Below are 27,115 nucleotides of genomic sequence, written 5' to 3' on the forward strand. Positions count from 1 at the left end.
CAAATCTTAGCCCCAAATCAGTAAATATTCACAGTTTACGGTCAAACGCCAGCTATTAAGGTAGTCAGTCATCTTGAATTCTAAATTATCCAATGCAAACACACAGAGACAAGATGCTTAAAGATTTAATTTATTTATTACCTGTGCACAACAGAGGTAACTACCAATAAAAACCCAAAAGATATACAGTATTTTTACATGGTGTTTAGAAGTAGAGTATCACGCGACAGTGTGTGAAACTAATGTTGCCAATTGCAAATCAATACATGTTAGAATCTCAGTGGAACAAACCCAAAAGCCTTAGAAGCAGTTTGAGAGCACAGGGCAGTACCCCTTAAATTTGCACAATGATTGAAGTAATTTACAGTTAATCTTCAGGAATACTGAGACAATGTTACAATCCAAGTTTCTGTACAGTTAGACTTAAAGAGATAACCAGAACAGTACTTCTAGTATATTTTAAACGAACTTGCCTAAGCTTTCTTTGCTGAGATGGTTACCAAATAGGCTGAAAGATTCTACACTGAAAACATGTTTTGCGACTTTTTTTTTCTGGCTTTTTTGGTTACTTATAATTTCATTATATTGCAATGTGTAAATTCTAGAAATGAGCAGTTTCCATTATATATACTGTGTTTATACTTTATACAAATTAAAGCAAAAATGGTAGATTACTCAAGTGGTATAAATCTTACAGCATTTTGCTAGCAAAAAGTACATGCCGAAATCACAATAAGCAGTATTGGTACCCACAAATTATAGCTTTAATTTGTTTCCTTTTTAATTTGTATTCTACATAAATTACTACTGAAGGCTAATGTTTAAGTAGTAAATAAATTGGACAGTTGCAGATGAGGCAAAACCTGTTCACCCAACTGTGAAAGCTGATATTGTTTCAAAAAATCACAAATAATGCAAAACGAAGGAAGTGTGATGCATGCAACAACTTAGGGAAAATTCATTGATCCCCACTGTTTGAAGAAAACTACTGCACTCCACCTTAAAATGCATCAGACTGATTTTAGTTATAATGAGACAATCCCAAGAGTCAGAATGAAATAAAGCAAGTATTTTAAAGATTTAAGAGCTGTTATCAAAAATAAATTACATTTTTTCAAGTTAAAGAAACACTGCTATGAAGGCTGAGAGCCCAGGAGCCTTTCAATAGCTGCATTGATGTCTCCTCCCGTTGCTATTAGTGCTTGCAAGTTTGCTTCACGGTTCAAAAAGCCCATTGCACTCAGCTGCTCCAGTTGTTGTTGGAATCTAACTTCTGGATTTTGTAACTGCTAAGAACAAAATTTTAAGCTATAAAACTGTAATACATATTTGGCAAAGTACATGATTTAAGCATAGTTGGTCATGCAATTTTCCCTGTCTTTACTAAGATCAGCCTAAACCTTTTCAAGTTCCTGAAACTAGAATATGACAAAAGTTAAATTCCCTACTGAAATACATTGTATTTGAAGAGTATCTACACTTACATGACATTCTTGAACTACAGGAAAAGCTGCTCATCTGATAAAAAGAGAGTACAATTAAATTTGGTAAATTTATATCCTAAGAATACTTTCTTATTATTAGCTACAGACACCGATTTTATGCGTATTTTATTTAGATATCCATATTATATACTGTGTAATATATATATGCATATGTGTAGCTATATATACATACTATATATAGATAGATAATATATATACACACATATATACAGAAGATATATATAGATTTTTTTTAAAACAGTTCAATATAGCAATGTTGGACAGCAACATTTTGATGATAATGCTGCTGGCAATGTATTAGGCTTTCTTTGCTTGGTATAAAAATCAACTCTTTTGATGTTACAAGCATTTGTTGATTAAAGTTACCAGAACTCTAACTATTAGAAAGCTTCAGCATAAAGCAAACTGACAGCTTTTATAGATTGATCCTGTGCATATGTGGCAAAATTCTTCTAATTCAATTTAAAGGCATTTTTGAATTAGAACAATTATATGAAAATAACGTGCTGGACTAATACCAAGATGACAATTTTTGAAATCAATGAGAATTTAGATATTAAACAAAACTATTGCAGCTACTGCTAATTGTATTTTTGTTCCAGTTCAACAATTTCATCCATGAAGAAATTACTATCAGTAATGGCTCCAAACATGTGGTTCCAAACCAGTACAAAGTAAAGACCTGACACTGAAGAAATTCACCTCACTGCTACCATCTCTGCCACCACCTGCTTCCCCTAAACACAACTAAGCAGAATTCTCCATCAGTAGCCTAGGACATGACGGCATAACAAGATGCATCGCAGCCTGGACCTGCAGGATGTCCATGAAGCGTACAACAAATTCAGGCCCCGAAAAACCGGACTGTGGCTGTTCCAAAGCCTGGGACAGAGACTTAGTCACAGCTACAGAGTAACAACAATGTAGACAAAAAGCACAGAGATGATGGTTTTCAGTAAGCTTAAGCTCTTCCCTGAGCCGACCTTTCATTTGTCAATGAACCTCACCACCTCAATTTGCATCTTTCCAGGCATTTTAGAAATTTAGGGGTATGAAGATGAGCATATAAAAAAAATATCTGTTCAGAGGACACTTTACTCAAATTTGATGTTTTTCAATTATTTACTTTCACAGCTGCGACACCACTTTTAAGCCTCTTTTGCTTTCTTTTGGCCATAATTATTCTGAGCTCTTCTTTCAACTTTCAGACTCCTTTTTAGCGTTTTAAAGTGAAAAATGCAATAATAATTAAAAAAAGAATATAGTGATCTACATTACCTGAGTATTTGCACCAGCAAGCGCCTGCAACATCTGTTGGACAAACTGCTGGTGACTGGGTTCAGTAGATCCTGACGCTGGACTTGTATTTTCACTGGGAACAGAACTAGATACAGTGGATCCTGTAGGAGCTCCCGTGCTTCCCAGTCCACCTAAACCAGGATTAAATCTGCACAAATGACAGAAAGAAATACCTCACTTGAATAATAAACACAAGCTTAATTATAATGTTTCTTCTGATCCTATACTTAATAACCAAGTAAAAATACTGCCAAATATAGAGTGGCTAACAATTTAAGTAACATACTAAGACAAAGACCATAGCCACCACTGTTTAAAAATGCACTACAGACAAAATCATGAAAAAATTCCAAAACAAGTTTAGTGAAACTAAAAAAACAGTCTTTATATGCGATAAATCTCTACATGTAAAAAGAAGGAACAATACAGTGCAAGAGAGGAGTTCTTGTCTAAACTTGTAAGACCAATTCTCACCCTGGTATAAGTCCTGGTGCTTCTGTTGCTAGTGTCTGCAAGCCCTGCTGAATCTGTAGCAAAGCCTGCATTGCTCTAGGGTTTGACATAGCTGATAATGTGTCAGGATTCTGCATCTAAGAAAAGGAGAGAAACTTGTAACTGAATCATATACAGATGTTCAATGTTATTTTTTTAATCACAGATGTTTTATAGAATCTGACATTCTTTCCAAAGTTGTTTTTCAACTTTAAATTTGAATATTTACATGAAATCCTTCAGGTATTTTATTATTTTTTTAATAAAACTTGCATTGAAAGTCATCGATGAACTCTCCAGAGACGGACAAAGCCTTTCAAATAAGGAATACATCAGGAAAAGTATTTTCCATTACTTCTAGCAGGCTATCACCTTTCAAACCCATAGGATTGTATTTGTCCATCATCATTCTAGGGTTAGTCTCCTGTTTCACACTACTGGTGAGCAACAACACCGAATACAATGAAACTCAGCCAAAAGATATCTAATAAAAAGATTTCCCTTTCCTATCTAAATTCAGACCACAGCAGTAAGATCATGACAGCTTATGCATGTGTTGATACTTGTAATGCCCTTACCGACTATAGAAATATAAATACATACAGTACAAAACACACTAGCAAGCAAATGCATAGCATTAAAGAGCCCTCACTCTACTATGACTTCAACTAAGAGGTGACTTTCACATCCACAGACAATTTAAAAGGCAAATCCTTTTGATTTTTGAAATGTCCAGAAAACAGACTACTTTAGATAAAAATTTACAACTACAGGCTTATGCTCACCTCTGCTTAGAGATGCCACCCACAAGTAAAAAGCTATTTGTTTCAGTCACAAGTGAGGCAGTCTTAGTAGGAAGACGTAATTCAAACAGCAGATAGGCTGATTAATCTTAGCAGCCTTCACTTGGCAACTAGACCAAATTCCTTCTGCTGCAAAAACATTTTAGATTCACAAAGAACTGCACATATTACGGTCAAAATTCCTCTGGTCCAGAGCAGAATTGCAGTAAGTCTGTCTAGAATATGGGTGTGTAACAAGACTTAAACACAGCCATCTATTAACACTCTCCATTCATCTCTTGGATTTTTATCTTCGTGATAGCCAAAAGTCAGAGAATAACTAAGCATATAGCTGGCAAAGTCTACCCAAGTCTTTAAAAACATTCTGGGTCCCCCAGAGTAAGCTGCTGCAATCACTCTAAGTAAACAATCTATAAACTGTGAATTACTGTCCAATATTCAGAGTTGTTTATACAGAAAATGGTGGCCCGATGACTTTCAGAACACTTAGGTGATCATATCCCTACTACTGTTACTAATTCCAGCTGTTGAGCAGCAATTCTTGTTAATACTCATAAAAGCTGCCAGTGGAGTACCTCACAGATGAGTTTTCCTAGTTTTGCAGGTAGTTGCCCATTATTGCAAAAGATGCGTTTCCATTATACTCAGAAACGTTTTATGGTTCCTGTCCCCCAGTCCCATCATATAATGCCAACAGGCACGTGAGGAAGTACGAACTGCAATATTGTCAACATTCTGAGATTAACACAGATATTTTTTCAGTTTAGTTCATCCGCTAATGCTATTGATCATCTGACACAACATAGTGAGGACTGAGAAGCAGCTGTGTCTACACTGTAAACACGGTGTGGATACTGATGTAAAGAGAGAGGAAAGGAAAAAAAGTCGTAGAATCATAGAAATGATTCCTGCTGTGTCTTCGCTAACTAGCATTTATTTGTGGATTTCAAAATACAAGCGTGGTATTACCTTCTCACATACCGAGTCATCACAAAGTAGTGACAACATGAAACATTACATCCATTCATGTAGTTAGAACAATTTAACTAGTTTCTTCTGAACACTGAACTTGCTACTGTAATTCAGGCGTGTCTCAATTTTACTCATAACACTGCCTGCTTGCAGTAAGATCTTAGCAATAAGCATTTATTTACTCCAATTTACGGGGACAAACTAACACGTGACAAACTAACTTAGTGTCTAGAGCTAGTAAGAATGTATGTAACAGTCTTTTAGTCAAATAAGAAAGGACAACAGCTTACTGAAAAAAATCACCCACTGAGTTGTGACATTTATTATTAGCTAGTATCTCATCTTACTTGCTGAAGGAAAGTAGGAAGCTGTTGTCTCATTTGTTCCTGAAGCTGAGGATTTCCAGCAAATAAAGGATTATTCAACATCATCTACGGGACAAAAATGTTTAACATTAAAGACCAAACAGTAGAAACCAGTGGGCTTTAAGGCAATTACTTACCACATATGAATTATAGAGAGGATGATAATCATCTATGAAAATAACCTCACAGGAAAATCACCTTCTACTACTTTGACCAGAACTTGTTATAAACCACCAACATGAACACAATGTAGGGATGTATATTATTCTTTTTTTTTTTTTTTTTTTTTTTAACCTTTTTAAGCGAAAATACTGCCAGATACTTGGCAAGACAACCTAACTTTATCACAAGACAATCCTTTTCTGCTCAGTGTCCACTACATATTTAAATGACATGGTTTCTTTGTAAACATCTGCAAAAAGTCAGGTATATTTTCCAAGCCAGTATTCCTTAGATAAAGTTATTTCTGTTCTGTAAGTTCAGCATTTGACTTTGGATATTATTGCTCAAAGTAAAATTTGAAAGCACTTCTGTACCATTCACAGAACAGCAGTATCTGTACTTCTATAGCAAGCAAGGGTTACAGGTAAGAAAATAAAACCAGAATAACACCTAAAACTGGCATCAACACCTCCCCCTTCACTTCTCTCAGACTAGTGCTGGTATTTATTTGCTAGCAGACCTATCTACTGTAACTCCTTAATTTGTTTTATTTAACTGTCTCTTAAGCTAGGTCACAAGTTTAGGGCTGTACACAACACACACAAACTTACAAGTTACTTCAGAAGAATGCCTGGCAGATTTCAACTACAAATTGAAGAAACTCACTGCGACGGATTGTTAAAGGTAACCAGGTAATAATTTCATTGAGCTAGACATTGACACACTTCAAGAACTGTGCCATTCACTGCAGACAACTGCTGAATCATTTGGTCAATACATAACTATCACAGATTCAACAGGGAAAAAAAGAAAAAAAACTGAAATGCACATTACTATATAAGATGCATTTACCTGTACTGCAAGATCAGGATTCTGGCTTAATGACTGCATCATGCTTCTCATATAGGGTGCAGACAACATGTTCTGCATCAGTTGTGGGTTTTCTGTTATCTGCTGTAATAAGCTCTGCATTCCTGGTGTGTTGAACATACCAGCTTAAAAAAAAAGTACAAGGACACTTTTGTAAACACCATATCAAATGAATTAGACTAATTAAAACCAGGATTTGACCACTTGTTTTCTACAAGTTTTAGTCACTGAAATGTAATTCCGTGTGGTTTTGCTTACACAGATGCATCCTAGAAACATGTTAAGAAAAAGGCTGCATCCAACAACCAGTCCCACCAGGCATTTAAATTATTATTAACTGTTTTCCTGTTTGTCTCCAAACAAGAAAAATACTATCACTCATCTAGAGATTCCCCACCTTTGTTATTTTAAGGCAATACCCACGTATTATCACTCTTAGTTTACTTTTCATGTTTGTTTTTGTACAGAGGACTTTGACACTAGTCAAATGTTCTACTAAAACAAACAGGAATAAAAACTTTGAATCCAAATCTTTCTAATAAAAGAATCATTCCACCAAATTCTGCAGTATTTGTAAATATATATAACTACAATAATAGACACACCTCCTAGTCCAGGTCCCAAATTTGGTATGGTTGAGCTCTGTCCCATACTGCCAGAGGTGCTATTTCCAACAGTACTACTGCCACCACTCTCACCGCTGGTGCTGGTATTTGTCGTGGAACTCTGAGAACTGGACTGAGGAGCCCAGGGATTTGGTAAAGGATCTCTATTTTCTGTACGAGATGGCTGACTGTCCCCTCCTGATGATGCATTGCTTACTAAAGAAGCAAATGGGTTACCTCCAAACTACAGGGGAAGGAAAAGCAAACGTATCATCTACAAAAGCCAACTGTTTAAAGTCCACTATAAATGGCAGGTTACCTTTCCAAATTTAAAACATGAAGATAAATGTTCATGGCTCTTGATTGGTTATACTCACCAACCTAAAGTAATTCATTGTAAGTACTCTGAAGACTCCAACATTAAGAAACACCAGCATCTCAAAAAAAAAATCCCATTTCTTTCAGAAAGCAATGTTTCTACTACACTAGTATTTTGATCACAGTAAGACCATCTCCTGTATAGCGGTTTCCAACTTCAAACCTTTTTCTCTTCCCATCTTAGGTTCCAAGTTACTAAACAGGCCATTAAAATTTTCCTAGACCTCATAATTTTTCAAGTCAAAGAAGTAAAGCAATTTAGACTTTTGTGGTAATTTAATATAGAAATTCATTAACTTTAAAATAGCTTCTTGGACCCACAAAACATTATCTGTATTTCTTCAGTTTCAGAAAGGCACAGAATTTGTGAACATCTTTCCTCTGAAGAGAGAAGATGCTACATTGTGAATTCAAGCTTATAGAAATGCTTTGCCAAGTACACACTTGAAAAGTTACATTGTTTATATTCTTTCATTTTGGAAAAATATTTTCCCTCAGAGGCATTTGTAATCTTTTCTCACCTGTTCCTGTGCTGCATTCAACATTGGCTCCTGAATATCTGTGTACATACGTCGCAAAGCATTGTATCCACCTGGTATACTTTCAAGGTTGCTCAAGGCTCGGTCTTGGTTTCGCATCATTTCCTGCATCATTGCAGGGTTTCTAGCAAGTTCTAGTGTCTAAGGAAGTGGAACGTTTAATCTGTATTAATAAGAAATCCATTCTAAAGTGAAAACGTCAGCATTTGGCAGTATCTCAGTTACTAATGTCTATTCTTGCTATGTCATTCAGTTACAAAATAATGAAACATCATGAACTTACAAAGATCTTTCTACATACCTGTCGCATTATATCTGGATTATTCAGCATATGACTGATTTCCGGATTTCTCTGTATCAGCTGCTGCATTTGAGGGTTAGCCATAATTAACTGCCTCATCAGGTCAGGATTTGAAAGCATGCTCTGAACGAATGGGTTTTCCATTATCTGAACCATCATTTCTGGGTTGGACATAAGTTGCCGCTGCATCTGACTTTGCAACTCTGAAAAGTTTGATGTATTTAAACCCAGGCTACTCAGACCTGCCAAACCTCCAAGGCCACCTTTAGGGGAGGAAAAAACGTAATTGAACTTTCAGTTTCTGGTATACTTTTAAACACAACCATGTTCTTTCTAAATGCAAAATACTTGAACATATCCCACACTTCAAAATAAATGCAACAGTCCATCTTCATGAGCCTGATAGTCATCCACTTAATTTGCTTCTTTAAATAACAAGACACCTGAAAGATGATCGAATTGCATTGAAATATAACTTGTTTGAGGCCTTTGGAGTTTTCCCCTCTAACACGTTCCAGTGCATTTGTAATAATCATTTCTCCATCTCCTTGTTTACGATATAACCAAGAGACCTCCTAATATGACACATATTCCCTATTCGAATTAAAAGTAGGGCTCTTCTTTTTACTGCTGCACCAAGAGCTAATAATGCTTTTCATTTTCTTCCTTTGCTGAGTCTGAACAGAAAATTCACATTTTTAGAAGATACTAGTCTAAAGAACTGTTTACATCTAAAAAGCACTTGCCTAACAGTTAGCTTTTTCAATTCTGTTTTGTTTAAAAAGCATGAGATGAAAAAGCGTGAATAAAAAAATTATTATTATAGAAATACACAGTATTTTAAAAATCAACAGACTGCAGTCTTTTTTCTTGAAAGAGAAGATTGAAACTAACAAATAATTATATAAATTTAGCAGGATTTTGCTGCTTCTGTTCCAGATCTTGGCTTCACGTAACAGATACAACTTCAACAACATCCTCTTCATGCCAATAAAGATACACTTTTAAGGAGCAGGATGCACTGGAAAAGTTTCGTTACCCATAATGCCAGAATACAACATCAGTGGGACCTTACTACTGAAGGTGAAACAACCCATGTCTACAGCCCCTTCTAAAACCCACATCATAGATATTTGTAATCTGTTTTTGTTTGGTTGTTGGTTTGTTTTTTTTAAGTCCTGTTTACTGTAGAATAAAGCTTCAGTGACAATTATCTGAATCCAAGGGAAGATATCTACCATGATACCTAACAAAACATTCTTACCTAAGCCAAAAGGGTTACTATTTGTTGAAGCTGTTGTTGAGGTACTACTGCTTGATGTTGATGTGGTAGCAGTACTGCCAGTGGTATTTGTTTGTTGAGCTGTGTGGTCTTGTGATCTAAAAGAAATTTTAAAATAATAAGTTTAGCAAGGTTATTTAAATAATGTCATTAAATACAGGAGCAGTGTCATCATTCTTGAGAATCTTAAATTTCACTTTGATAACTTCTCAGAAATCACAGACCTCTAGATGGCTTCCTATAATAAATCCTTCTCAGACATCAGCAACATCATCTGTTCTTCACAACAGTAGTTTCTAACATTATGAAAATGGATGGGCCTTTGCCCACCTGCAGTCATCACCACCTTCTTCTGCAATCCCTGGGACACTTAAGAACATACTGCTTTCTCAGTCCTTACCTTGCTTTAGGAATCCTTGGCCTTATTCTACAATAACAGTAGCCCTCAGACAGTACCAATTACATGCCTAGGGCTTAAAGAAATAAAGACTAGCAAAATCTAATTTATTCCATGTCACATATTTAATAGGATGCCTTACGAAATGTGAAATTCAATTAGCGTTTTATTTCATTACAAGACAAATATCAGAATCTCAATAAAGTTTCAGACTAAGAACAGGGTAAAAACAGCTGCCCAATTCATATATTCATCACACCTGTCTATAGCAGAGGCATAAGCCTAGGTGCTGCCATGGGATGAAAGAGATCAAGGAACTGAGCTCATTTAAAGCTAACCTGCTATCTACTCAGAGAAAAGAGGCTAGTTTTAAGCACAAATCAGTTCCCCTATCTGGTTCAAATAATTTGATAAATACCTGTACTTATTATTAAAAATCACAGTGTAAAATAACTCTGAGAAACTATTCACTCAAATCTCACACAAAGATATGAGGATTACATTATGTTAAATTTTACAGTTCAGTTCATCTCAGTGCCTTTCTGGTACAATAAAATTCTATTCTTGTTTCAATAAAGCAAAGACAAAACAAAAATCAAAAATAAAAAACCAACCCCCCCCACACCAAGTCTGAGAGATGACTCAGGTCCAGAGGCCTCTCTAGAATGTTTGAGAGCTCTGATTCCAGCTAAATGTCACATCTGATAGAACCCAAGGGGAAAATGAAATACTTTGCACATTTTGCAAGTCATCGACATTACAGTGTAAATACCCCACCTGCTAGTACATCCTGCTGATTTTGACCAGCATTCTTGTAAATGACAAATAAAACATAGCATGCTGAGTCATGAATGTTTCAGCCGACATGGGACCTAATAACCTCATTCAAGTTCCTATTGATATTCCAATTATGAAGGAAAATTGAGTCCACAAGATCTAACAGTTGTCCTATAACTTAACTCCATAATTCCTATGGATTCAGTTTTGCCTGTTTTAATTTGCACTCTAATAACAGGCTTTTGGGTCCATCAAAACACACACACAATCTGCTGAATGAAAACCCATTCTAGAGGGAACCTTTGAGATACAAGCTAATGATCTGGGAAAGGGAATACCTGAACACTTGGCTTTGACATAAGGTGGGTGAAATCCTGGGCTCCTGAGAAAAACAAGCATTAACAGCAACCGCCACCTTTTAACACAAGACTACTTCCATCAGCCAAGCAGCTGTAACTTCAGTGATGAAGATCATAAACTGCAAAATTGGTTACACTGAATATGAACTTTCTAATGAAGCTATTTGGTTTCCTTTGTTCAAGAAAACACACAAATCTTTTCTCTGTAAGCAAAAGGTAAAAAAAATCTTCCTTCGTTCTTCAACTGAGAAGCTATTTTGAGAAACAAATCTACCTCTCCATGTAACTGTCAAGAGATCTCAAAGCAGGAGAGAAAATTGGACAAGACTCAAAACTTCATTTCAGTGTGCTTCTGTTTTGAAATTGGGGGTATATACTCTCAAGATAGTGCTTTAGGTCTGAAGTCTTTCAGCCTCAAGCCTTCGACTGAAAATCCTTTAAAGCACGCATCTTTTAAATCTGCTTTACCATTATGTTTCCTCTTGTCAGCACCTAAAAGGGTGTTTGCTTGTAACAGTTGCATTCAGAACTCCAGTGCATCTTCACTACCCATTGCTAATCACTGCTACTTTGAAACTGTATTGGCCAAATTAGAAGACTATACTGGAAGCCTGAATTATTCAAAAAAAGAAAAAAAGATGTTTTTTGTAAACACTAGCACTTTGTAATAAAATGTCCCTAACCAATCCTGGTTGAAAAATATATATGAGGATTCCTACTTGAAAGCTACACATGCAATATTGTTTATAAGAGAAAAGATGATCTTTTTGAGATTTAGTTTTGGAAGAGAACTTGTTTGTTCAGTTACATGGCATCAACAGTAGCAGTAACAGTTGAGAGAAAGGTATATGGCACGCCTAAAATGGTTTGAAGCAATTCAGTTCTGATACTCGTGGCTGAAAATCGGCACTTGCCAGGCCACACTGACAAGTGTAAGGGTCTTGCTTTGGAGTACAGCAAAAATCCAAGTATTTCAGTAAGAAGAAGAATGAGAAAGTATAACATCATCCTGAACTATCTCAAAAAGGATTTTCACTGTGCTGGCAATTCAAGGAATCCTGGTTTCACTAACTATGGACTCATGAAACCTCTCAAATGAAACCTCTTATGAAACCACATTCAAGAGTTCAGTTAAAAAAAAGTCACAACAACATTAGAATACTAGTTCAGGTACATGGAGCACAAAATTACAGTATTAGCTGATACTGTATACAAAATTGGGATGGTCATGAGACCTTAATTTCAGACATTGCTTTTGACAGGTGCCTGAATGTAACGGTAATGTTTGTGACCTGGTGAAGCCTACAAAGCATAAGCTTTCTCCTTACTAGTTTCACACTCCTTCCTCCAACATCTGATCTTTTCCCACAGATGATCCTCGCTACAGACAAGGGAGACTTAAGTAGAACAGAAGCAAAAACACTTTCAGGCTAGCACAGTGAGCATACTATTAACTCTGAGAGCTAGATTCAAATGAGGGTTACATTACCCTACCTGCCAAAAGAATTTTCAGTCAACTCTTTTCCTTCAGGGCATTTCACAAGAAGTAATGTGCAGATGGCATAGCTCAACTTGATGCATCTTTCTCACCATCATTTAGAAGTAGTCTCACCAAAACAAAACATCTCAAGCAAAGTCTGTCTGCTCATCCAGATAAATTAGTTCCATTAAAGTAGCTCTCTCTCAAGAATTTTCTTTACTTGTTTTTACCAAAGTAGTAAGAAATCACCACATTTTTTAAGTGTGAAAAGGAAAGGTGCACAACAGACACTTATGGTCTGTTAAAGCCGATATCTAAGAGAACTACAGAGCAAAAACGCAGCCAACACTTGGCAAAGTTGAAAAAGTTACCAAAGTTAAAAAACAAAAACAAGAGACTTGAATTTAGAAACACGAATCCAATCAAAACACAAGGCAAGCCTAAGAAAAGAGCATTGTAACTTCACACTTATTTTGCACCAACTGTGCTAAAAAGCTGACTCAGTGGTTTAGTCAGATCTAGTTTTGCCACACAGAAAGCTGTATCAAAAAGTAAAAATATTTTTACGTCTTAAAGGTAAATAGAAGACTGTTTATCAATAAGTAGTTACCTGTTTTGTGTTTTGATAACCAGGTGAACAGTGAGTCCATCATGAATCCCATGCTGAGTCAAAGTATCTTGATCTTTTAAAATTTTTCCAGCAAATATCAATACAAGCTGATCGGTGTGGGACTTGAAACGCTTAGAGATTTCCTCCTTAAACTAAACAAACAAAAAAAGTACTGTTACATAACTGAATACCAAACTGCTAAATTTCTCAGTAATTTAAAGGACAAGCTACTTTGTTCAAGTTTATTGTATTAATGCACTTGTTCTGCATGTTCTGCTTCACACATTCAAGAAACACTTCCTTAAGTTCACTCAACCTTTTTTTCCAAAGATGGGCAATTAAGTCATTCCTCTTCCATGTAATAAAGATGAAAGTGTTTCACAGTTAGTGTTTCACAGACCGCTAGTTATATAGCTGACAATACCAAAAAATCTGATTCCACTTAAAGACACTCCATTGTGGCTTCAAACAGGCACACATCCATGACAATGTATACTAGTATATGTACTACTGATACGTACCACGCATATGCATGCCTATAGGTAGTTTTATATAATCACGTCTACAACTACATAGCAGCATACATAAACTAACATATACTTACACAATTTTCTTTAGATACATGTATTTGCTGACAGACTGAGGATGCAAAGTCACAATAGAATGAATCTGTCTACACTTTCGCTGGAATTAACTGAAGAAGTACCCTCTCAGACAGTTTTGCTGCCTTCCACAAACCAAAACCAGCACACTTTTCCATACAGGCAAAAGATACTTCTCAGGTGACAATGCTTTCTCGTTGTTGAACGACATAGCCACATGAAATAGAGTTCCAGCCCAGGCCACGGTGAATGACCATATACATCACCTGACCTGGAACCTCATCAACACCACTGAACATGGAAACCCACTGTATGCCTTCCTCCCTTCTTAACCAGTAATAACCATGTCATGCTTTGACTGAGTTCTGACTGAGATTTTATTTTTCTACAGAAAAGCACTCTCAGAGAAAGAAAAATCACAAAAAGTGGAAAATATCCAGGAAAAATATTAAGGCAAGACTCCATTATAGCAAAGCCTGGCAAATTCTTAAACAAGACTAGTCAGTAGGCTATTTATTTTAAAGGTATCCTAGGCAGTTAGGAAGACCTCCGCAAGGTCACCCTATTTAACATTTTAAAATTAAATTGATCATACTGCTTGAAATGAAAAATTCCAAGCATTCTAGGAATTCTCAATTCTATAGAAAATCCAAATATTAATCTTGCAATGAGATATAAATTGCATTTTATAATTGGTAGGACTGGAAAAAAAAATTCCACAGCATTATACTTTGAAGGAAAGTTTCTAATTGAAAGGGTTTATTGTACAGGAAGAGGAAAAAACAGATGCAAAAAAAAAGGCTGAGACACAACAGAGATAAAAGGCCTCTGTATACGGGTAGTAGATAGTCCTTGGTTATTTAAGTCTGCTCACACAGACTTAGTTCTGGTTCTTATGGAAAGAACAGATTTCATGCTGGTAATATTTAGACCTGCAAGTATTCCAGAAAATTCCAGTCCATTCCTTCCCAACTGGGTCACTTACCTGACCCATTACTGACATATTTATCTATCTAGCCTGTTCTCAGAGGCCCCCAGCGAGAGGCTCTTCTATCTTTCTTCCAAGAAACCTACTCCAGTGCTTTACTCTCCTGTTTCTTCATTGTCCTGCCCACCACAGCCAATGCAAACAGATTGTTCTTCTCCTAAGAACCTTTCCTTGAGGGCAGTGTTTTCTAATCCAATAATTCTCTCCACTCTGAATTTTCAAATCTGGTCATATTTGAGTCTGGTAAGACTCAAAAGTGGTCACAATATTCCACATGCATTCTTATCCACCCTTGCTAGGATAACAGGATGAACTCTACATCTTGCAAACTGTATTTCCGTTTGTAAGAAAAAGAAACCCATATATGAAAATAACAGTGCTGACTATTTAACAGGTATAAACTCTAGGCCCTTTTCTGCAGAGCAACGACTTAGGCAGTTACTTCCTATTCTGCATTCTTTTGGTTAATTAGTCCTGAGAACGCACATTCCAGAGCAACATAAAAACAGCAGAAATACTCACAGTTTGGTACACAGCTAATGCAGAAGAATAAAGATATTATGCCAGACCAAAAAGTAACGTCATTACCTAAACCATTTACTATCATATGTTCACAAGATGCTGTAACAGGGAGACCCACAACTTAACTGCCACCAGAAAGCTGATGCTGTAGTATAAACAGCATTTATATTACTTTACCTTAAACCAAGCCCCGTCGCCTGTTTCTAGCAGCAGCTATTTACCCACGAGGTCAAGGAAACAAGATGCCTTTTATAGACCATAACCACACGGTGTCTAATATTACTGGCATATAGGCATCAAAGGCTATGCACTTCCTTTTCCCTACCACCATGTGAAGCTGATTAGATGACCTGCGAAAACATTACTGTAAGACATGAATGCAAAAGCCTGTGTACCAGGACCACAAAGGAACCTCTACAGCAATGTATGTGCATGATCAAAAATCAAAAGGGATCACTTTCCAGCCAGGATAACGCATCTATCATGAGTACTGAGCAAATTTCAGTTAACTGAGGCCTACTGACATTAACAGCCTAATAACTGGGAGGATAGAAAAGATGAAGTCAGGTCTTTGTTTTTGAATCGGTTTCACATGGATTCAGCACAATCTTGAGATTTCTGAAATGAATGAGAAGGTACTAAGAGGTTCCAAGCAGGACTGAGCTTTCTTTGGCATTTCATCCACAAAAGAAAAACACAGAAAAAAAAATAGGTTAACGTGAAATTTATTTCGCAAATGAGTCTGCTGACTACTCTTAACAATCAAAGATACCATCAATAACAAAATAGGCCAGCGAACAGCACACTATTTTTTCCTGAGACAGAGGGAAGAGAATCATTTACATATTCATAAAAAAGAGGCTCACAAAACATTTTGAACACAAGTTTTTTAAAATTGTCAACATGTAATGTGTTGCTTGGGAGGAGGGGCGGGGCAAGGTTTAATATAAGCCAGTCTTCAGCTGCACCTGATCTCTGCCAGAACCAGAAAATGATTAGATCTACGTTTGAGTGTTCTTCTGAGACCCAACCTGGAGCACTACATTCAGCTCTGGGGTCCCCAACACAAGGAGGACACGGACCTATTAGAGCAGATTCAGAGGAGGGCCATGAGGATACGTAGGGGGCTGGAGCACCTCTCCTATGAAGACAGTCTGAGGGAGTTGGTGTTGTTCAGCCTGGAGAAGAGAAAGCTCCAGGAAGACCTTATAGCAACCTTCCAGTACCTAAAGGGGGCCTACAGGAAAGCTGGGGAGGGACTCTGTCAGGGAGTGTAGTGATAGGACAAGGGGGAATGGTTTTAAACTAAAAGAGGGCAGATTCAGATTAGAGATTAGGAGGAAATTCTTTACTCAGAGGGTGGTAAGGCACTGGCACAGGTTGCCCAGAGAACCTGTGGATGCCCCATCCCTGGAGGCGTTCAAGGCCAGGCTGGATGGGGCTCTGGGCAGCCTGATCTGGTGGGAGGTGTCCCTGCCCATGGCAGGGGGTGGAACCAGGTGATCCATAAGGTCCCTTCCCACCCAAACCACTCTGTGATGTTGCACATAGCTACTGTTTGAGCTGTGAAATGAAGTCAGGGAGGGTGGAACAGAGAACTTTCTCCCATCCCCTGTGGACAAGCAACAAGACCATTCCCCCACCATAAAGGTGGAAACACAAAAGTTTCTTTCAATTCAGACAGTGTAAGGACAAGAAAAATGACTGGCAATTGCTTTATTGCCACAGATCCTGCCTGCGCAGTGTTGATAGGACTCCTCACTACTCTAACATGCAACGAATAATTTGGCAGATATTGTGCTACAGCACTATGGTAGTGAAAGACCATAGGTGTAAACTCTGGAAGCTCCCAGATGTGACCAGCAAAGGCAACTCTATCAATTTCATTTTCCCTGGGGTCAATCCAGTATGTATCACCTCAGCATTTCAAATTAAACATATACAACCAACAGAAAAGGGAGTAAAGGAAATGAGATGATGATGAGACATACTTAGGCAGATGTAAGAAAATAAACTTTGGGATTTATTACACTTTCTATTTGTACAATTGAACTAAGTAATACTATCAGTAAGCTACAGTTATTGCTTTAAAATACTTTGTCACCTGGGAAAAACAAGAGTGGAGGAGTCCAAAGTCTCATCAGCTGGCAAGAAGCAATGAGTGTTTGAGTGCAGCTCTACAGCGCTGACTTCCTTTTCATGAGCATGTTGCACTGCAAACAGTGGTTTCAGCCAACTCGATTTACTGTTCAAAAATTCAGTTCAAAACAAAGTTTTCCTTCACTATAATATTAGGCATAAATAATGACTCCCCATACCTAATACCTAGCATGCTCACAGAAACTAGCTCACTGTGGTGCAAATACAATAGAAAGTAACAAATACAATAAAAATAAGGTAAAAAGTGACATCAACTTTAGACAACATTGTTAGAGGAACAGTAGAAAGAAACAGTGAACAGACTGAAACACAAGACTAACATCAAGACAGAGCCCTGGCTTTCCCAAAGGAGGAAAAAAAAAAAAAACAGAAAGCCTTCTTAACTAGAGTGAATTGACTGAAGGTCACAAACTCGTCAAAATACAGCAACTTGTAGGTCTGACATGAATAAGAGCAGATCTAAAGCTAGTCATGTTGAAGCACCTGGTCTGTGTTATTGTTTTACCCTGTTTCTATTATTTTTTCTTTAAAGGACAAGAGCAGTATAATTTTTTACATTTAGAGGATTAACTTTTTTTTTTTATAAGCAGCACTCCTTGTTTACAGTCTCAATTTCTACACCTAATATCGTTCAAGTCACACTACTTTCAGTAAAATTCAGCCCAGTGCTCAGCTAACAAACTCTGCTCTTTTGTTCCACGCTCTCACAGAAACAGACTCCACCAGTCACATCAGGCCTTCTGTTACACCTCTCAGCTTGACTGCCCCCCTCAAGGTTTTTGCAACATCCAGGTGAATAACACTCTGTTGATGTCCAGCCCTGAACCAGCATGAAAATAATCCAACTTGCATAATTCCTACATGAACTAGTTATAGTAAATATTTTGTCACTGAACAAAGCCCATGCATCTGAATACACAGGAACTACAACAGCTGACTAAAAGAGACTGTTCTGCACAGCCACTTTACAGAGCACATCCATACTTTACACCTTAACCTACTAACCTCCCATCATCTGACAAGTTTGTCTAGGAAGTTCCCCTTAAAAATTATTATTCCAGGCAAAGTAAAAACCAAAAATGCAAACCGTATTTTGATGTGTTACTACATTATGATTTTAAAGCTTTCTGCTGACTCACTCTCTGCCATCAAAAACAGCAACAACGGAGCTACCCACTCCCTCCAGAAAACACTGTGTAAAAACTATAAAAGGAAGAAAACAGATCAATGGAAAAAAAATTCAAATCCTCTCAACCTTGACTTAATGCAACATATTGAAAAATTAAATTACAGTAACAGTCTGAAAGAGGCCTCAGGGAACTAACATCCAATTACCGCTGAAAACCCATGTATAAGAGGCTCCAGAAAACTGCAACTGCTTTGAAAATACTAAGCTACAACTTTATCTGGATAACAATAAAAAAGCAAAGTTGCACTCTTCCCAAACCAAACCGTTCTGAGCTTGGCAACGGGTAACAAGAAAAGGTTTGCATCTACACGGCAGAACTGCAATTTAGACTCCCAGCAGTCCCTCAAATAACAGCCCTGTTATATACAGATTGCTTTTTGTACAACAGAATTAGTGGCTACACATACACTGAACCCAAGATGAGGAACCAGAAGAACCAAATACACTCACGGCAATGCAGCTGGTGATAGCCACGGTCTCCTGTCCTGATGAATCATATCTGGTGATCTTATGACTGTGAATGAAAGGGTATTGACGAAAAGGGAGTTTTCATTGCACGACTCTTGGACACTATACCGGAAGGGGGACAAGTATTCGTGGTTATGGACAGCAAAGCACGTTTGGCAGAGCCTGCTGTTTGTAGCAGACAAAGCAGAGCTGGAAAGTGCACTCAAAATTGCACTTCCACACAACCCTCTTCTGTCTGTTGCGACTTGATGCAAAGTTACTATCTGCCCATCAATTACATGTGCTAGTTTCACAATCAAATTATTGCCTCAAATTCTTCCACCAAATCAAACTGACAAAAAAGTCATTCTGAGAAACAAATTCAGATTCTTGACAAGTTTACAAGCCAAACAAGTCCAGAAAGGAAAACCGGGGCAGCGCAATCTAGTGGAAATACCCAGGACTCATGTTAGAGCCAGTTTTCTCTCTTCCAGGCAATCCTCAGCAAGCCACTCCGTTTCTTTGTGCAACGACTTCGGATAAATGATCAGCAGCACCTCCCATCTCCAGAAAAGAGCTCTACAACCTACTGATGGAAGCCACGGTACTTTCAGCAGGACAAGACTGTTCTCTAGCAAGTCAGTGAGACTGGAAAAGGGCATAAAAGGACTACAGGTAAACTGCGATTCGTGCAGTAGAGCTGCTTTTTGAGAGCTTACCCTATTGTTCCTTTTTTACAAGGGACAGCTTAAGATGTCTTACTTTCCATCTTCACTGCAAAGAGCTCAGGCAACATTTTTTTTTTCCTGAGGAAAAACTGCCATGTGAGTTACTGCCAGTACAATTATTACTCATTCGACCACACAGGTAAATATCTTTAAATTATTTGACTTGAGCACGCTTTAAATTTAATATGATACAGAACATAAAACATGAGTGAACGACAGACATGATGGCTAAGTCTGTCAGGCATAAGGAGCTATTAATCCCATCAGCATCAAGAAGTCTAAAAGCAGTTTTTTCCTCCATGTAACCCCCAATTCTCAAAATTTTGACCAAACCTTACTCCCACTGGTAATGACCTTCCTACATCACCAAGGTTTATAGTCACTAGATTCAGATGCTGACTGGGCTCTGAAATATATAGAACATCTTACCATGTTACCTCTACAACAGGTATTAATTAATCCATTAGGATTTTCTCTGGTTTTGACAATTTCAAACAGTATACAGGAGAATCTTTTACAACTTCATGCTCCCTACTCCAAAGCAAAGGATGACTGATGACTGCAGAACCACAGAAAACCACAGGAGGAAGGCCAGCACTACTTGACATGGATAGCTTAAAAAATAAAATTATCAAAATGAAATGTATTCTGCATAAAGGTATCTGCACGCAAAATACTTCATAGTATTCTGCCAATCATTTATCAGAAAACACTTGCTAAGTATCACAAATGAAAATCAGAAACACCAGTTAACTAAGTCAACTGTCAGGAAAGACAACATACCTTTTTCTTAAGGTTTTTGTTCTACCAAATACCAGCTGTATCGGATTTACATGGCAAGGTTGAGCTAGGTGGGAGGGCTGCAGGGGTGGCCTCTGTGAGCAGAGCCCAGCAGCTAAACCATGTCAGGTCAAAGCCAGCTCCAGCCAGCTCCAAAAGGGACCTGCTGCCGGCCAGAGCTGAGCCAGGGAGCAATGCTGGTTGGGCCTCTGGGAGAGCAGACTGAAGAAAGGGAAAAAAAATCTGCCATGCAACAGCAGCTGGGAGAGAAGAGTGACAAAATGTGTAAGGAACAGCCCTGCAGCCCCCAAGGTCAGTGCAGCAGGAGGGCAGGAGGTGCTCCAGGCACGCAGCAGCAGTTCCCCTGCGGCCTGTGGAGAGGCCCCTGGTGGAGCAGGCTGTCCCCCTGCAGCCCATGGGTCCCACACGGAGCAGATCTCCACGCTGCAGCCCCCCCGTGGAGGAGCCCCCGCTGGAGCAGGTGGAGGTGGCCTGGAGGAGGCTGCGGCCCATGGAGAGCCCCCGCAGGAGCAGGCCCCGGGCCGGAGCTGCAGCCCGTGGAGAGGAGCCCACGCAGGAACAGGGGGTCAGGTGGGAGCTGCCGCCCATGGGGGACCCGTGCTGGAGCAGTTTGCTCCTGGGGGATGGACCCTGTGGTACGGAGCCGTGTGGGAGCAGTGCTTGAAGAGCTGCTGCCCGTGGACAGCCCCTGCAGGCTCAGTTCGGGAAGGACGGCATCCCGTGGGAGGGACCCCACATGGAGCAGGGGCAGAGAGGGACTGTGAAGGAGCGACACAAAGCGTCAGGGACTGACCACAGCCCCCATTCCTTGTTACCCTGCAAAACTCAGGGGGAGGAGGTAGAAGAGGGTGGGTGGAGGAGGAAGGTGTTTTTAGTTTGCTCCTAGTTCTCACTGCTCTGTGCAACTGGCAATACATTTATCTTCCCCGAGACAAGTCTGCTTTGACCACAACAGTAATTGGTCAGTGATGTGGGTTGAGATAAGCACAGGGACAAGTAGTGGGTTTTTTTTCATTGTGCTTTCTTCCCCTGTCCTGCTGAGGTGGGAGAGTGAGAGCACACGTGGTGGGACACGGCAGCCCACCACAGCAGCCTGACATTGTTCTAAACCAACTTTAATCACATTTCCAAACTCTGAGGGGTAGGAAAAACAAGTCAGAAACAAACTCAGAGAATGGTTTGGATTGGAAGGGACCTTAAAGATCATGAATAATCAGAGTATATGGAAAAGTCCACAAAGAGTCACACAGACACATCAATAACATGTTTCAATGCAGCAAGACACAAAACAATGGAAAGGACAATGCTTCAACTTTGGTGCTGACCAATTTATATACTCAAGTGTCTTGAGTGACAACAGAAATCTAGATCACGATACTGTGAAAGAACAGTATATAACATATGTGGTCTCATCTTCTTCTAGTTGTACCATTCAGTAACCCCTGACTACAAAGACAGAACTGGATTAGGTTGAAAGAACGGAGATTAACCTGTGCTTATGAAAGAAAACTCAAATGTTAAAAGCTTATGTAAGTTGGGAAAGATGTTCCACTACCCAATTACACAATGCCCCCCTTAACACATTTACACCTGTGTGATCTTTGTAAGCAGAACATGGCCAATTTGAGACTATGAGTAGCAGCAGGCACAGATCTGAAATACTGGATTTACGTATCTCATGTTTCGACCATAAATTTTACTCAAGTTTTAATCACAGAATACAACTTTGTGAGATCTCCACTTGTCAAGAAGCAGAGTCCCAACAGGATGTATACATTAACACATGTAATTCAGGACAGTTTTTTGTTTGTTTTTTAATTTATAGCTGAGTGTAGAGCAGAGAGCACAACATTTGTGTTCAATTAGTTTAAAAAAACACAAGCTGATAAACATGCTACTATTGAAAACTGTATTCTGCCCATCTTCCCATCTTGCAGTCTGCATACACATTAGTGGAGAGCAACTGTGAACCAATCGTAATAATAAAACCTCGAACAAGGTTCGATGCACATTTCACCACTTAGCATTCCAAGTAGCCCAACGGAAATCTCAGCAAGCTTTTGCTCTTCTAATATTGCCCTGTGGTGAAGAGAGAGTAAACAATGAAGTCAAATTGTTTTTCATATACCTAGTTCCAACACCGCATCCCTCAAACCACTGAAGTCATTCGCATTAGGATGTGAGCAGTCCATAACGTGACTACGCCTTCTCTTTGTATATGTGCTTTAACAAAACAAATTGTTAAATCAACTCTGCTAAGCAAAGAACTGTAAAGATTTTATTGCCATGAACTCACAAAATAAACCAAAGGAGAAAAAAAAAAAAAGAGGACAAACAGTTTTACTGAGCTCAAGTGAATGGGAACTCGAAGTCATCAGGCTCACAAGTATTCATTTTCACCTACATAATAGAAATCTTGGCGCAAAGCACTCTATAGGCCTGCAAATTCATTATCATACACAGTCAAGAAAGGAAATATTTGGTCCTTGTCTTTACACTGAGCAAACGTGCTCAGCACAAATAGTTACAGAACAAAAAAAAACAGAGACAGATGTGTGGCACTTGCAATTAACTAACCTCCTAGAGCAGCTTTGCACTTGAAAGTTATTTTTCGTTCTAAACTGCTTACTGCCTGTTCTGGATGCACAGTACAGGATCAGCAATGGCAATTCCTGTGTTCCTGAGGTCTTTCAACATGGGAAAAATCCTCCCTGACTTAGAACAGTTGCAAATCTGGTTTAGATTGAGTTGAGCACACCCTATTCAAGTTTGCAGACAATACTAAGTTAGGAGGAGCTGTTGACTCCCTTGAGGGTAGAAAGGCCATAAAGAGAGACCTTGAGAGATCAGAGCGCTGAGCATCACCAACCTGGTGAAATTTAACAAGAGCAAATTCTAGATTCTGCACCTGGGATGCTGCTATCCTAGATGTACATATAGGACTGGCGACAAACACCTGAAGTACCGCCCTGCAGGGAGGGACGTAGGCTTCTGATTCACGATTTAACTCACTATGAGTCAACAATGTGTGCTGGTGGCCTGGAGGGCCAACCACATCTTGAGGTACAGTAAGCACAGTATGGCTACTCCATGAAAATAAGCAATTGTTCCACTATACTCAGCACTGGTGCCACCTCACCTCAAGTAGTGTGTGCAGTTTGGGTCTCCATGACATAAAAAGGATATTAAACTATTAGAGGTGTCCAAAGGAAAGCAACAAAGATGGTAAAGGGTTGAGAGGTCATGACTTCAGGGGAACAGCTGAGAATACTTGATATGTTCAGCTTGCAGAAGGTGGAGTGGTGACCCCCCTATTGCTGCCTACAGCTTCATGAGGGGGAGCAGAGATGGAGATGCTGGCCTCTTCTCTCTGACAGGATACAAGGGAATGGCTTAAAGTTGCTCCAAGCTGGGTGTTAGGAAAAGGTTCTTCACCGAGGGGGTGCTTGGGTGCTGGAACAGGCTCCCCAGGGCAGTGGTCACAGCACCGAGCCTGCCGGAGTTCAAGAAGCCTTTGAACAATGCTCTTAGATACGTGGTTTAACACTTAGGATGCCCTGTGTGGAGCCAGGAGTTGGACTTGGTGATTCTCAGAGGCCCCTCCCTTCCAACCGAGGATATTGCGTAGCACCAAGTTTGGCCCCAGTAAGTATAAGTATTTATCTTAAAAAAAAAAAAAAAAGGAGTTTTATTCTGGCAGTGGTCTGGAAGTGGCCAACAAATAAACAACTCACAAAGTCATAATGTCAGCTATAGAAATATGCCACTGAATAGCTTTTATTCTGCTGTATGAGTTTAGCACTTTTTTTCTTCCTCTTGCAAATATGGTAGACCTAGATGGCCCATCCGTAACAACAAACAAACACTTACTGATCCCAGGCGCATTTGAACAGATGTTCAACTTGCTCTGTATCTGAGACTAACCTGTTTTCAGGGCTGACTCTAGAAGCATCGCGCTTACTGCTGACGCTTATTATTAACAACAGTCTATGATTACGGTTTAAGAAAAACAGCACGATACTACTCACTAGTGAGCAGTGCACTTTTCAGTGCTGGTTGGGGCACCGTCTAGGACTCACAGCAAACAGTGGACCCCCACGGACAATCCTATTTCATGGGAACAAAGACATAACTGTGAATCTAATCTGTGTATCTGACAGAGCTGCCGTACAATGTTTAGTTTGAGACATGTTGACAACGAGGATGTTTCAAGCAGCATGTTCTGTCAATCACTTAAAAATGTACGTCTGTTTTCTGTAAGAATTTATGTTCTCGCTAGCTCGTCTAACTATTTCAGTTTTTGGGACAATTGCCCTCCACAGAAACCTAGCACCCCAACTGGCATTCACATTTGAAACAATCTTGTTAAAGACATCCTACAAAATTCATACCTTAAGTAAATGTATTTATACTTCCTGAAATACCCAAATACCCACAATCAGACTGTTTTCCAGGACAAACATGATCCTTTAGTTGGATCCAGCATATGAATCTTTAAAAAAAAAAAAAATGTAAAGAACTTTACAGCAACTGCATTAATGCTGCTCACACATGTAGGGTGAAGAGAGAGACAAAGTACCTTTTTCAGGCTGAGATTTCTGGGAAAGCTGTAGACAACATCAAAAGCAAACACAGCCATTTTACCTTTGGGAGAAACGCCTAGATTAAGCTTGCGGACAGAGTGGCAGATAGCATGCAGCGCTGCGGCTGCCAGAAGACCAGTGAAGACAAGAGAGAAACACCTCTGGCAGCAGGAGTGAAGGCCTCGATAAAACTTCCATCTGGGATTCTTACAAGCCAAATACTGACAGGAAAAAAAAAAAAAAAAACTACAACAGACTCAAGGAAAAAAACTTCAAAGAAAAAAAACATCACTTTGTCTTTTTACAGCAACTAGGTGGAGCGAAAGTCTGATATTCAGCCAAGGTGTTGGCGCTACACTTTATGCTCGGCAGTGTTTAGTTCATCTTTTGGTTTGCCCTGATAACCACACAGTGTCTATTGGCTCATCCATAAGGAACGATATCAAGCACTTTATCTAGACATCGGTGGCATTCTCACACACGTTAACGGTTTTTGGGTTGCTGTTACCAACTACACGCGAGAAAAATAACATTTAAAGGCAGTTCAGAATACATTTCAAACAAACCCTATAGAAAATGAAAGCAGCTCTAAATCGCCTTCAGGGAGCTTCATCTTTTGGAGCATTTTAGCGTAGCAACGCACACCTCCTTCACAAGCAGAAGACCCTATCCTTTACAGACACCTGCCTTGCACTCTGACTGCAGCTCTTCTAAGATCGGTAGCCTCCTAACCCGAGCACATGAAATCGCAAGCAACAGCCGCATGGAAAACCTCCAAGGAAAACAGCAGCATGGCAGGAAACAGCGTCGATGATTCAGCAGGTGTCACTGCTCCTGCTGTGCCAAAGGCACCGAGGGGCCCGGGCTTTCGCAAGAAGCCCAGGGAGACCCTGGCGCTTCAGCTACCGGGTGGCACGGCCGGGCAAAGCCCCGAGCCGGGCCCCAGCACGCCTGCACCCCGTGAGGCCAGACTTCCCCAAAACGCAAGGCAGCGAGCCGCAGATCGCGACAGCGGCCGCAACGGAGGCGGCTCCGTGCGGCCCGCAGCTCCGCGGGGCAGCGCTGGCTGACAGAACCGGCCGCGGCCCCGGCGCTGAGGGGAGGCGGAGGAGGAGGAGGAGGAGGGGGACGAAGGAGGACGAAGCCCTCGCCCCCGTCCCGGCCCGCCCCGGCCCGGCCGCGGCCCCTGACCTGCCGCACGCTGCTGGTCTCGGCCACGGCGAACTCCTCCTTCTCCTTGGGGGTCTTCACCGTCACCTTGATGATCCGCGGCTCGGCGGGCCCCTGCCCCTGCCCGGGGGAGCCCGGGGGGCTGCGGCGCCCCCCGGGGCTCTCGGCGCTCTCCGACATGGCGGCCGGGGCCGGGTGCCCGCGCGCGGCTGCCGACGGAACCAGCCGGGACCTGCCGGGACCTGCCGGGACCACCCGAGCCTGCCCAAAGCCTCCGCCCCGCTCTGCTCCTCTCCGCTCCCTCAGCGGCGGGCGGAAACACCCGGCTCGGCCGCCGCGCGCGCTGATGACGTCGCGCACCGGGGAAGTTACTAGAAAGGGGAGCCGGCTGCCCGGGGGGGGGCGGTTCTCTGTCAGCGCGCATGCGTGGGGGAAGGGGGGTGGGCCACGCCCGTTGCCCGCCGTGAGGGGAGGGGAGGGGAGGGGAGGGGGCTGCGGTACCGTGGTGTATCAAATTATCGTAATAGAAATAAAATAAAGGACTGCGCGTCAGCCTGCAGAAAGGCAGCGGTGAGGGTCTGCCGCTGCTGTTCGGTTTAGTTATCAGCACCTGCTCAGGGGTAACAAATAACGCTGGCTTTAGGATTACCGTGGCAGCCTTCTGTACCTGACGGCTGCATTCACCTCAGGCTTGGACCAAAGCGCCTCGGTCACTGATCTAGTGCCACC

At 40.3% G+C, this 27,115-nt stretch overlaps 1 protein-coding gene and 1 long non-coding RNA gene across 6 annotated transcripts; both read right to left on the reverse strand.

Annotated features, from left to right (window-relative positions):
- Positions 1-114: 114 nt before the first annotated feature.
- Positions 115-26,739, reverse strand: UBQLN1 (ubiquilin 1). Of its 5 annotated transcripts, none has more exons than XM_040540486.1 (11): positions 26,408-26,739; positions 13,197-13,348; positions 9,556-9,671; positions 8,292-8,554; positions 7,973-8,131; positions 7,074-7,317; positions 6,451-6,572; positions 5,419-5,502; positions 3,279-3,394; positions 2,784-2,952; positions 115-1,286 (listed from the first exon to the last, which is right to left on the reverse strand). In XM_040540486.1, exons 1-11 carry the CDS (start codon positions 26,564-26,566, stop codon positions 1,134-1,136), a joined length of 1,737 nt encoding a protein of 578 aa, XP_040396420.1. In that variant the 5' UTR covers positions 26,567-26,739; the 3' UTR covers positions 115-1,133. The 5 variants fall into 5 exon arrangements, with proteins under 5 accessions (XP_040396420.1, XP_040396419.1, XP_040396418.1 ...); XM_040540485.1 differs by having other exon boundaries at positions 115-1,289; positions 26,408-26,738; XM_040540484.1 differs by having other exon boundaries at positions 6,451-6,593; positions 26,408-26,737.
- LOC121061522 lies at positions 22,315-26,398 on the reverse strand. Its single transcript, XR_005815134.1, has 2 exons — positions 25,278-26,398; positions 22,315-22,712 (listed from the first exon to the last, which is right to left on the reverse strand). It is a non-coding gene; the product is annotated as an uncharacterized LOC121061522 (long non-coding RNA).
- Positions 26,740-27,115: the final 376 nt, after the last annotated feature.

The sequence above is a fragment of the Cygnus olor genome, chromosome Z (genome assembly GCF_009769625.2).
Source record: "Cygnus olor isolate bCygOlo1 chromosome Z, bCygOlo1.pri.v2, whole genome shotgun sequence".
In the NCBI taxonomy this organism is placed as follows: Eukaryota; Metazoa; Chordata; class Aves; order Anseriformes; family Anatidae; genus Cygnus; species Cygnus olor.

Excerpts from the sequence above, each read along its gene's own strand:
- UBQLN1 (XM_040540483.1), bottom strand. The coding sequence starts at position 26,566 with ATGTCGGAGAGCGCCGAGAGCCCCGGGGGGCGCCGCAGCCCCCCGGGC. Across the intron at positions 6,594-7,073 it reads TTTGGGACCTGGACTAGGAG|CTGGTATGTTCAACACACCA; the intron begins GTGTGTCTATTA and ends TTTTTTTTTAAG. Across the intron at positions 3,395-5,418 it reads TTCCTACTTTCCTTCAGCAA|ATGCAGAATCCTGACACATT; the intron begins GTAAGATGAGAT and ends TCCTTTTCTTAG.